The 12,524-nt window shown below is 39.1% G+C and overlaps 1 protein-coding gene across 1 annotated transcript in view; it reads left to right on the top strand.

Moving 5' to 3' along the window:
• The window catches only part of nbas (NBAS subunit of NRZ tethering complex), a 200,577-nt gene that overhangs the window by 138,230 nt on the left and 49,823 nt on the right, over positions 1 to 12,524 (top strand). Inside the window, exons 47-48 of the mRNA XM_053480280.1 lie at positions 2,831 to 2,920; positions 7,699 to 7,894. Of these exons, the coding sequence (XP_053336255.1) occupies positions 2,831 to 2,920; positions 7,699 to 7,894 (286 nt within the window). The remainder of the gene's footprint in view (positions 1 to 2,830; positions 2,921 to 7,698; positions 7,895 to 12,524) is intronic.

Genomic DNA, 12,524 nt, shown 5'->3' with positions numbered 1-12,524 from the left:
TACAAGAGTTATGGTGAATATTAGAATTTTTGGAGCAGTGATATGTACTGTGTCTAGTACTAGCTAGCCGGTAAGTTTCTAATGTACATTAGATGGATGGATGGAAGGGTGGATGGATAACATTAATACGATGGATGGATGGATGGATGGATGGATGGATGGATGGTGGAACTAACTGAATAATGCAAAAGATGGATGGATTCAGCTTAATGAGAGAGATGAAAGATAGATAGATAGATAGATAGATAGATAGATAGATAGATAGATAGATAGATAGATGGAAGAATGATTGAATTTATGGGCAAAGGGAATTAACTTAATGGGATGGATGAATTAATTTAATAGGATGGATGGATGGATTAAGATAATTGGATGGATGGATGGATGGATTAACTTAATGGGATAAATGAATAGATTAATTTAATGGATGGTTGAATGGATTAACTTAATGGGATGGATGCATGGATGGATTAATTTAATGAATGAATGGAGGGTTGAATAGATTAAATTAATGCAAAAGATGAATGGATTCAGCTTAATGAGAGATAGATAGATAGATAGATAGATAGATAGATAGATAGATAGATAGATAGATAGATAGATGGAAGGATGATTGAAACTATGGGCAAAGGGTATTAACTTAATGGGATGGATAAATTAATTTAATAGGATGGATGGATGGATTAAGATAATTGGATGGATGGATGGATGGCTTAACTTAATTGGATGGATGAATGGATAAACTTAATGGGACAGATGGATGAAAGAATGGATGGTTGAATGGATTAACTTAATGGGAGGGATAGATGGATGGATGGATTAATTTAATGAATGAATGGAGGGTTGGATGGATGGATGGATGGATGGATGGATGGATGAATGGATTGACAAAAGTTACATTGATAATAGCTAGATGGACGTAGTTAAAAAAAAAAAAAAATTCCATGACCGAGAATATTTGAAATGGGGACAAACTATGCACACATCCAGATGTTCCATGATGTACTGTACAGTAGCTAGCTAACCTATGTGACAAATCTTTGTCGTTGAATCTTTACACAATACCAAATTGTGTAGGTTTGCTGATTTTACGCTTGTGTAACTGACGAAATGAACACAGGATACTTTTAGCTAGGTACTGTTGCATCTTAACCAGAGCTGAACTAAAAGCTTTTATGACCATGATTTATACCCAGTGTGGTGCCTCAGTGCTGCAAATGACAACAGACAGAAAACAAGCGACGACAAAGAAAATCAGTGCATGGGGCATTAATTTGAGACATCAACGACAACGGACAACTGATAACTTCTAAACCTCCTAATTAGTTTTCTTCTCCGAGTTCTTGTCTAGATAATGGCTTTAAGTTCAGGTCGCAGACTCACAGCTAGCTTAGCGATGAGAAACTCAGTATCAGGCAGGAAGAAAGTCCAAAAAAAAAGAAGATTGATTAGGCTTTTAAAAATGTATGCTTCTCATTTGTAGTCTCTCCCACTCTGCTTTTCTTTCTTTCCCTCCTTCTTTCCTTTCCCTCTGAACTAGATTAATGACCAGAATAATTGCAGCAGACTAATACAGATGTTCCTCTTTGTTGTCTCAGCCTAAGTGCTGATTGGTCACAGCAGAGAGGACTGCACATTAGATCGGCTGGGTCCTAATGGAGCCGCATCGAATGCGAATTTGTTTTTTCGAGTTTGTTCATTTATTTATTTATTAATTCATTTATTTATCTTGCCGTGTCGGGAAGCTAGACGAAGCACCAGGGAACGCTGGCACGGATAACGCTGCTCGTTCAGTGCAGCCAGCATCTTTATAAAGATTTCACATAAAATCAAGATATTGCGATCTTACAAATCGAACAATGACCTAATTGCGGTATCTGAAGGCAGGGCTCGTCAGGCGCTCGGGTCCTGTTTCCCTTAACGCCTTGACCTTTAGACGAGCTGCGGTAAATCGTTAATGTTTGTACGTGATAATGAAGTGTGAACTGGTGGATTAAAAGTGCATTAAGGCTAAATGTATGTCACTCAGAGAGTTTATGGTGCAGAGAAGAACATCAAGCACTGCAGGGCAGCTGTTATCCTCACACTCGTGTCTTCTCATAAGGTTATCATAGGAAGGGCGTCACGGGGCTTTAGGGCATGAGGTGGGGAACACCATGAATGGGATGACATACGCACACATCCAATAATGCAGTCTGCCTACAGTGCATGTCTTAGGACTCTCAGAAACTGGAGAATCCGGAGAAACATACCAAGCACGGAAAGAACATGCAAAATCCATACGCACACTGAGTCAACCCCCAAACCGTTGAGATCTACAGTACTGTATACTTCTATAGTGTATTAAGTACTGGATTAAACAAGCTTGTGGTTTGATAGGATTCTCACACATAGCTGTTGTTCTGTTGCGTTTCAAGACGTCATCAGGTTCAGGGCAGAATGAAGTCTCTCTAGAAACCTCTTAACGCCATCCTTTCCCAGAGTTAACGCCATCCTATAAGATATGAAGATGTTAAGAGGAGACGAAGGTGGGAATGCTGATGAAATTTTTCCAGAATTTGCTAACACAACCTGAAACACCTTTAACTATTATACAGTAAATGCAGAGGGATGTAATGAGAGAATTACATCATATAAGTACAAAAGCCGGACGATCTATAGCACTAATCCCAAACCCAACCGTGGAGGGATTCCAGAGAGCTGAGCGGTTTCACGGTGTCAGAGATCTGAATGTGAAAATGTCTCATCTGTATTATATACCGCGTGCATGCTCGCTCAAAGGCCAAGTGAGTGAATGACATTATAACTCTGTATGTGTGTGTGTGTGTAGTGGTGACGAGGCAATCCTGAAAGATTACGCAGACCCACTGAATGTTCTGGAAGGCATCGTGAAGGCAGTGCAGGATGATGTGCAAGGCGGGTAAGTGACTCTCAGACTTCATGACAGTGCTACAGAGGACATTACAGAATATCACTCAAACATGCATACACACATATCACACACATTACATACGTAAACTGGGTTTGTAAAAGAATGCATTTTGAATGTATTGTTGTAAATTTGCAGGATCATGTCAAACGTCTTAGTCAGATTTGCTCAGTTGTTCTTTACTTTTTAGTCCTTACTTCCTGTCCATGATGAAAAAGCATACCTGGTAACGCATAGTTACGCAATAGTCGCACCGCTCCCGATGTACACAGGGCGATGTCTTTTGGCACACTGACTTATGAAGGTTGCTGTTCCCTGTGCGTTGGTATGGAGTTACAAAGCTAGTCTCTTAACTTTTTTCGTATAGTATATTTTATTATTGAGTTAGCACAAAAACAATTTTAATTATTAGTCTTGCATCACAAAACCAAAAAAAACAATATTTGTGTGCCAGGAAAAAGAAATTGGCATATTATATAAGCGTCCACTTTTCAGCCAAAAAAAAAGATGCTGTGGTTTGCATGCAAAAAAAAAAAAGCAGGTGGGACAGTCAAGTCCTCCGAAGAACCGTGGGTGTTTTGCAGGATGCTTGTAGCTAATTTCTTTAGGAAACTGCACAAATCGTACCCAAGACTAAAGTGTCCACAGAATTTGGCACACCAAAAAAATGACTTTTTCATTAATTAATGTTTACTGGGCTTTATAGTTGTTTTGGAAGACATCCTTTTCCTACATATGTACATGGGAAATATCTAATTTTGATCAAGTTATGTTTGTATCTAAATATTTGGCCAACTGACTAAACAGTAAAGTGGGGAGATGGAACCGAAACATCAATATTAGATAGGTACAGCAAAAGCTCATTAACATAAAGTGCAGCCTTAACGTTCACATCAGTCCTATCAATACCAGAGATGAAGGGGTTTGACTGAAGCAATAGCAAGACCTCTGGACAGTAGCAAGAGGTTCACTAGCTATGGCAAACAGCGAGGGACTTAAAGGACAACCCTGTCAAGTGAAGTGTGAAGCATGGAATTAATCTGGCATCATTTGTCCTAATAGAGGCTCGAGGGGAGGAATACAGTAGTCTAATGCAAGATAGAAAACTATCTACCAAGCCTGATTCGTTTGTAAGAAATAGAACAGATAATTTCACTCAACTCTCCACTCACACATTGCTTTCCAGTCATCAAGAGATGACAGAACCTCTGAGGTATCTAGTATATACAGTATATATGTACACGCACACTATATTGCTAGAATATTCACTCACCCATTTAAATCATTGAATAATGTCCAATTACGTCCATGGTTACAGGTGTATAAAATCAAGCACCTAGGCATGCAGACCATGGGTCGCTCTCAGAAGCTCGGTGAATCCCAGCGTGGTACCGTGAAACGATGCCCCCTGTGCAATAAGTCCAGTTGTGAAATTTCCTCGCTACTAAATATTCCACAGTTAACTGTTAGTGGCATCATAATAAAGTGGAAGCGATTGGAAATGACAACTTATTCATTAAGTGGTAGGCCGTGTGAAATCACAAAGCGGTGTCTGCGGAAAGTCACCACCTTCCTGCAGAGTCAATAGCTACTGTACAGACCTCCAAATTTCATGTGGTCTTCAGATTACCTCAAGAAGACTGAGTAGAGAGCTTCATGGAATGGGTTTTCGTGGCCGAGCAGCTGCATCCAAGACGTGAATGAGTGAGTTTGGTGTGGAAGAGCTTGACTGGCCTGTACAGAGTCCTGACTCCAACTCTATAGAACACCTTTGGGTTAAGTTAGAGCGAAAACTGCAAACCAGGCCTTCTCGTCCAACATCAGTGTCTGTCCTCACAAAAATTCCAAAATTCCCATAAACATGCTCCTAAACCTTGTGGAAAGCCTTCCCAGATGAGTTGAAGCTGTTATACAGTAGCTACAAAGGCTGCAACATTATATTAAATCCTAATTGGATGTTCCTCGAGTTCATACAGTGTGCATTGACTTGCATATACAAGCAAATACTTTGGGCAATACACTGTATGTTGAGAACTTGTTGCAGTTTAAGAAAAGAGTGGCTATTATGAATGAACCCAGTCTGATCTTCATGAACAATGGATAGAAGAACTGACACCATGTGAAGAGCCAACGCTTAGGATAAAATTTTAAAATCCATATTTAATAAACTTATAGAACGAGAAGAGGCGCAGGATCTTTCCTCTTTAAATAAGAGTAATGCAGTACTAGCCTTGGTGCAAGTTTCAGGAAGGCAGCCAAAGTTGAAGACTTCATTGAATAGTAACCTAATAGTAGAAAGCTGAGGCTTCCATCAGGTCCAGGACGTTTACCAGTTTGCAGAGTAGACACAGCCACAGTAGAGTAATAGTTTCATCTAAATTGTTCGCTGCAGTTTTTGCCTAAAAAACTACCAAGCTTAAAATGTGGCTGGATGAATAAGGGAAGATGTTAAATAATAAAACATATTATTAATTCCTCGTGGATCTGTAGTGTGTCCAGGTTCTGTTGGAATCTAAAAAAATTTGATGAGATAAAGTATTGTCACAGTTGACATGCCATTAATTTGCTAGCTTTATCACTATGATCATAATGTTGAGACCTTGTTTGCCAAAGGAGTTCAGCTGTATGATGAGATAACAGAATGTCATGTGCTGTTAGGCATTTCTTATACAGAAGTGGCGTAGATCCTGTCATGTGCTGTGAGCCTTGTTAAAGATGCTCATTTGTCCTTCCACAGTTTTTATTTCTTTCTCAGAACTTTCATATGCAATAATTTGATAAATCCTCTGATGTAGGACTTTAGTGTTTGTCATAATACAAAAGCAGACACGCATAAAGCTTACAAAGTCCTCATTAGAGAGTGGTTTATGTACAGTCTGATGTACAGAACTGTGCAAAAGTCTCAAGCACATGCAAATAAATGCTATAGAGCAAGGATGCAGAAATGAGTTAGTAAGTTCTACTGAGCATCCTGCAGAACCACAGTTCTTCGTAAGTTTGACTTGTGCACCATAATTCTGGGCAAAAAGATTTACAAGTAACATAAATCTATGTATAATAAAGTTCTTATAATAAACTAAAAATAAATCTTCCATTTGGATCTGTAACGACATGAGATTGGACAAAGGGAATGGATTTGTGTAACATCACTCAACCTCTATGGAATATAGAACGATAGACTTGACCCTGACTATTAACACCTCAGTTTCGTCTGGTCTACTGGTTTGAGATGGGTTCCTTGTATTAATATTTAAAAAATAAAAATCATGTGGGCTAAAGATTGATCAGAGTAATGCATACTTTTACTGTCTTTAATAGCGTTGTTAAGGCAATTACATTTCAAAGAAAGACATTTAACATCTCTTTCCTTTAATCCTGGATTAGACAGAGCCATAAAGTTATCTGAAGAGTGCTATAAAGGCATGGATGACCTCATTAAAAGGAACATGTTGTTGTTTGTCTAAGATCGTATGTACCGAATACTGAGACCTGCTATGATCAGATGATTTTACTTATGTAATAATTATTTAATAAAATTATGGTAATTTATAAAAACTCATAGAAATAGGATGCGATGAAAATGAGTATATATGTGTATATTTGTTTTTTTTTCCATTATAAATTTAAATGTAATTTTTTTTATTTGTCGCAGTACACAGCACAGTATGCAGTGCAATGCTTATATAATCGCCCGTGACGTTAAAATTAAAGATTATCAATAGGATTATGTATTAAATTATGGGATAAAATATAAAAAAAACTTTAAGTATAGAAAATAAGAACATAATATAAAATATATATATAAAAAAAACGTAGCATAAAACGTTAGCTATACAAATATAGAAAACTTTAGTTGTAAATTCACACTGTGTACAGTGAAAAAAAAGAACGGAATTAAAATAGAAATTAAATAGAAATACAAGCTTCTCTTTGTCTTTCTTCAGGTTAACAATACTCCGGTTTATTATTTAAGTTTTTTTGTCCTGAAGACTTTGTTACATAAGAAAATGAAAACCCTGCTACACTGAATACTTCTTCAACATATTCTAATCCAACACAAACAAGGCCATCATTTCAACAATTACACATGTTCTGTGTGGGTTCGCTATAAAACTCCCTGTGAATTACTTCATATTCTAGAAGATTGATGATCAGACTTCGCTGCTCTCTGAGCCTCTGAATTAATGCACTTCATTGTTTCAACTATTCGTCTCGTAACATTCACGAATTCCCCTTGAGCTCGCGTTGTATTCCTGGTTCTCTGGATGTTTGTGCTGCAGCATGAGACCCTAACGTGGACCATGGAGACGATCGGAATTAGTTTGAAACACTGGAACAAACAGGCTACCACTGGGCCGGAACCTGAGAACTATTTCCACTCCTGATAATTACCAGATCAAATGCACCTGCATGATTTTGTATTTTTTATTATATTGTTCATGTTTAATTGCCTTGAAATGAGCTATTTATTCCGTCTTCAGCAAAACGCTTTGAAACTCGTGAGGACCTCCGAGCAATAGTTTAACCTGCAGGACAAAACACGATTTGTAATTCCTTATAATTATCTTCAGTCTGTCTTGAACTGAAACATTCTTAAATATTTATGTTTCCTTCAGATCACGACAAAAAAAACAAAAAAAACATTTAGTCTCTGTGGGTTCCCTAAATGTATTTTTTATGGTTTTTTTTTGGCCAGGTTTCATAAAAAATGAATGTCTGCTTCAAGGAAAGCGCTGTGTATAAGCGTGTCCTGTGTGTGTGTGTCCCAGGGGACATGCTGTGACATCGGAGGACCTGTTGGCATGGTTACGGCCGTTCTGTGGGGAGGACTCGAGGCCAGTGCGAGTGAGGATCGAGGTGCTGCAGATCCTGGAACAGTCGTTCAGCCTGAGCGAGCAGGACGTCCGTCTGCTGGTGCTGTTCAGGAGCCGGGCCGTGCTCAAAGCCTGCTGGCCTAGCCGAGAGGTACAAAAGCGCACACACACACACACACACACACACACACCAACATGAGGTTTACAAACACATGCACTTGCTCAGATACTTTTATTGGATACTTTAAGTGCTAATCTTGTGCGTTGTGAGTTTAAAGATGGCACATCGTCAATTACACAACAATCACACACCTGCCAGCTACTGCCCATTTACACACTCAGACATACACACTCCCACACACTCTCAAATGCACACACACACACAGAGGAAAGGACCTACAGACATATGTGCGCATACACACAGAGGAGAGAAGCTGAGCTCTGAAGACAGACAAAACATAAAGAAGGAAAGAGAAGAGTGAAAATGATGGACAGACAAGTTAAAAGAAAGAAAAAATCTAACTTTTAGTAGGTCAGTTCAGATAAGTGTACCTTTAGATTAGTGTAAAGATATTCAGAGAGAGAAAGAGAGAGAGAGAGAATATGTGATATTATGTAATCAACCTTCTGTAATTGCTTTGGCAACGTTTGTTTTAACACTAATGCCAGTGTAGCTCTGCTGAACTGAACTAAACTGATGGAGAGAGAGGGAGAGGATCCTACTACCTGTCTCATAATCACTGAGAAGAATTAATAAAGAGGGAGAGAGGAGGAGATCAAGGTATATAGAGGACGAAAAAAGAGTTGGAAAGAAAGAATGTTAATGTTGGTGTCGATTAACCTGCCTGCTGTCGCATGAATCTTAAGGAACAGAAAAATAAATGAGGGAGGAAAAAGAGAGAGAGAGAGACTCTGATCATAGAGAAAAGAAAGACAACTATAGGAACAGGTGTGGTATGGCGGGTTGTATGTGTGTACGTAAGTGTGTGTTAGTTTGTGTGTGTGTGTGTGTGGGTGTGTGTGTCTGTGTGGGTGTGTGTTTGGGTGTGTGTGTGTGGGTGTATGGGTGTGCCGTTTCCTTTTCCTGTATCTCCAGACTAATCGAGAGCTTGGCTGTCTCGAGCCACAGTGTGGATTTGGCTCTCGCTCGTACACGCAGGAGTCCCGCAGTCTCACTCCGCTACACACTCGGTTCCTATCAGGAGCTATAGCAGTCTGCTGGGTTTAAAATACACACACTTTCTTTTCTGTAACATGGATCCAAAAACAGCAAGGGGTATAAATTTTTTTTAAAAAGTTTGGAACTTATATATATATACTCCTGCCTCCAAAAGTAATGGAACGAGAGTTTGTTCCTTCAGTCCAGATTGTTCGATTAGTTCTGCTCAGTGCTTGTGCTTAGAGAATCTCTTTCATTTCTCAGCTCCAAAACGCTTTTGCTCTTCTCCCATAGGCGGCTCTCTGGTCTTCACAAACACGACTATGATTCCTATGTGCCACAGAATGTTGGTGAAGGTGTAATGATATTAATTCTCATCACTGTGGGATTTGTTTATCCCCGAAACAGATGGTGTTAATAGTCAACACATTAGTCTGAGCTCTGATACACAGGCGGAACAATCTCACTATCAGATCCACGATCAGGATGAGAAAATAATGTGTAATGAATTAGGTTATTAAACAAAAAACTTTTTTTCTGAAATAAAAATAAAGCTTTCTTTTTTTTTTCTAAATAAAATAATGAAGTTTATTCTATATATAAATAATGCACGATTAATTACCTACATATCTCAGCATCCATCCATGCAATTAAAGGTACGGCACGGTAGTTATCCCCCAAAACACAACACAACAAGCAATTAACAATTACATCAGATTTTATCTTCATTTTCCTGTCAATAACATATGCACCATTCAGGCAGAGATGCTCAAATTAAGTACACACCCAGAGTTTCATAATAAAATCTATGCATCAGCAATGTATAGTCAGTATCATCATTTTTTCGATCTTGTTAAATTGGAATAGACTCATAAACTTTAAAAGTCACATACGAGGGAGAGTCAGAAATTAATCTGAAAAGTTATCTTCAAACTTTTCAGCACTTCCCGTTCAAGGCTTCATCTCCTCAGTCACTGCTGTGCAGGTGTAAACGTGCGAAAATGGACGCCCCACTTAATGAGCAGCGTGCGGTGAATAGTTTTTGCGGTCTGAGGGTGTACCTGTTGCCTTAGTTTCTTAAAGAAAATCATTACTGGTGACGAGACGTGGATTCATCACTACAAGCCTGAGAGTGAAGAGCAGAGTATGGAACGGAAACATCCTCAATCACCGGCCGATAAAAAGTTCAAAAGTCGACCATCAACCAATTGTATTATCGGATTATCCTCCTTTAAAATCAGTTTTACTCAAGACAAAGATCTCTACAAAATGTGTGTTGATGTTCCTGCTGAAATAAGACTTGGATCCTGCTGATTCAGATTCTAGCTGCTTGATTTTGAACACACTGTATGTAGAAAACAACTGCATTTCATTAGCCAATCAGAACGCAGTGAGTGGAAACGGCATCCTTTACGTAAATAGTTTCACAGCCTTTTTTAGGCTTTTCCCATTTGCATTACTGACGAACAAAAAAAATAAAGGGAGAACTATTTGTAAGGGTCGTTTATTCCTAATGGCATGCATGACCTTAATATTTATCACTGTAGACCTCTAGCATATTCTCCAGCACACTCAGTAAAACCTACCTGCTGTTTTACTTATAAAACTGCTCAAATCTGTATACAACACTAATGATATTTTCAAACAAAGATTTTTACACCAAATATTGACCAAATAAGTGTTTATTTTATTACTGTATATATGAATTTCTTTTTACCTATAAAGTTTTGCTTATGGCATTTTATTCATTTATATATGTTTTGTATGTTCCCGAGACTTTTGCACAGTACTATAAGTAAAACAGCTGTTAGGTTTTACTGAGCGTGCTGGAGAATGAGAGTCCTTCTGGCAGCTTTGTCACACTTGTTCCTTTGCATATTTATGCAAAACCCAGGATCCTCCATTAGGGTTTTTTTTTTTTTTTTGGTTTCCATCTAAAAACTTGCATGTTGCTTTCTTTACAAGCATGCAAATATTCGTTTGTAATGTTATTTATTTATTTTTAAGTTATGTTTGGAATATCAAATGACTTAATACATATGGACATGATAAACATACAGTATTTTTATCTTTAGATTTTGCACTAAAGATAATACAGTGCCTAAGACTTTTGCACAGTAATGTTAAAGTTAAAACACACCTCTTAAGAGCGACACAGAACAGCCTTGACACTAACACTGCCGAATTAATTAACATTTATTATCAATTATCAAGCAGTAAACAGATGACAGGATCATGGGCAGGAATTAGGTGGTCAACGCTGGGCACTTCGGAAAGGTATTAAAGCACTCAGTTCATCACAGCCTACCGTGCATGAGGCTTAACAGGCAAAAAGTTCAATGTTGTTGATTCGGTCTCCAGATCTCAATCCGATTAAGCATCCATGGGACAATCAGATTTTAGGAAGCCCATCCCCACAACCCACAGCACGCAGAAAAAGGGCCTGCAATTAATGTCCCAGTCCCAGACACAACAATAGACCTCTAGAGTTGTTGTAAAGTCAGGGACAGAGCTGTTTTCATGGCTCAAGGGGACCCTACACAATATTGGGATAAATCATTTAAGGTTTTAACATCATGGCTGTCTGATGTAAAAAGGTTGGCCATTAGCAGCTAGTTGCTGTCTGCCGTCCCGTCCTGTCCTGTAGCTCATAAAAATGGCACCCAGGGAACAGTCGCTTAAGCCCTTTAAGGTTTAAAGTTTCCTCCGGACGTTAAACACCTTGTGAACAACTGTTTTGTTCGACCGTTCACTTGTATCGGACACTTAATCCAAGCACTGATGCTGTTTCTGATGGCTCAGTCTCATCTCTATCAGAAGGTCAGCTATTGATTTAACTGCGTACAAAAGCGTATATTGTCTCTCACATAAACACTTCCCTGGCACAACTTCAACCACCTTGGCCTCTACCTTTAACACTCGAGCGGGCACGCACCACTCTCATGCGCGCGAGTGCAAATGGCATTTAAAGCCTGGCCTTTTCAGTGGAGTTTTTGTAGCTTAAGGTTGTTCATTTGTCTTGAGCGTCACTATGTCGAGATGCCACGCTGTCTCCGACTTTACTGAACAAACGAGGGACTTCCTGTCTATCTGAGTGGAAAATGGCAATTTGGCCGTCGATGGTGCTTTTCCCAGACTTATTCACTGAAGGTGTTGCTGGTGTAAACAGTGATTAAGTGGTGTGTGTGTGTGCGTATGTGCGTGTGTGTGTGTGTGTGTGTGTGTTGGGATTAGACACCAAGTATTGCAGTTGCCATGGTCGCCTAACTTCATAATCTGAGCCCGTTTGTCATTTTTGGAAGCTGTCAGGGTGTAAACACCATGCTGTGTGTGTCTATGTGTGTGTGTGTGTGTGTGTGTGTGTGTGTGTGTGTGTGTGTTTAACCACAGACGAAGCTCGATGACTGCAGCTAATATGGTCATTAAAACAAAGTCCCCTGTTTCCCCGTTGGACTCCGGCTTTAATATGGCCACTTAGCGAGGTATCGTTTATGTCTTTACACTGTGTGTGTGTGTGTGTGTGTGTGTGTGCTCACTGCTTGACTGCTCAGTGATAACAGAGCAGCTGATTGCTCCTGGTTGCAGTCTTCATTGTCATTGTGTTTGTGTGCTGTGTGTCCTT

This window comes from Clarias gariepinus, chromosome 2, assembly GCF_024256425.1.
Source record: "Clarias gariepinus isolate MV-2021 ecotype Netherlands chromosome 2, CGAR_prim_01v2, whole genome shotgun sequence".
Lineage (NCBI taxonomy): Eukaryota > Metazoa > Chordata > Actinopteri > Siluriformes > Clariidae > Clarias > Clarias gariepinus.
The sequence above is the reverse complement of the archived record's forward strand: the minus strand, read 5'-3'. Positions and strand labels throughout refer to the sequence as shown.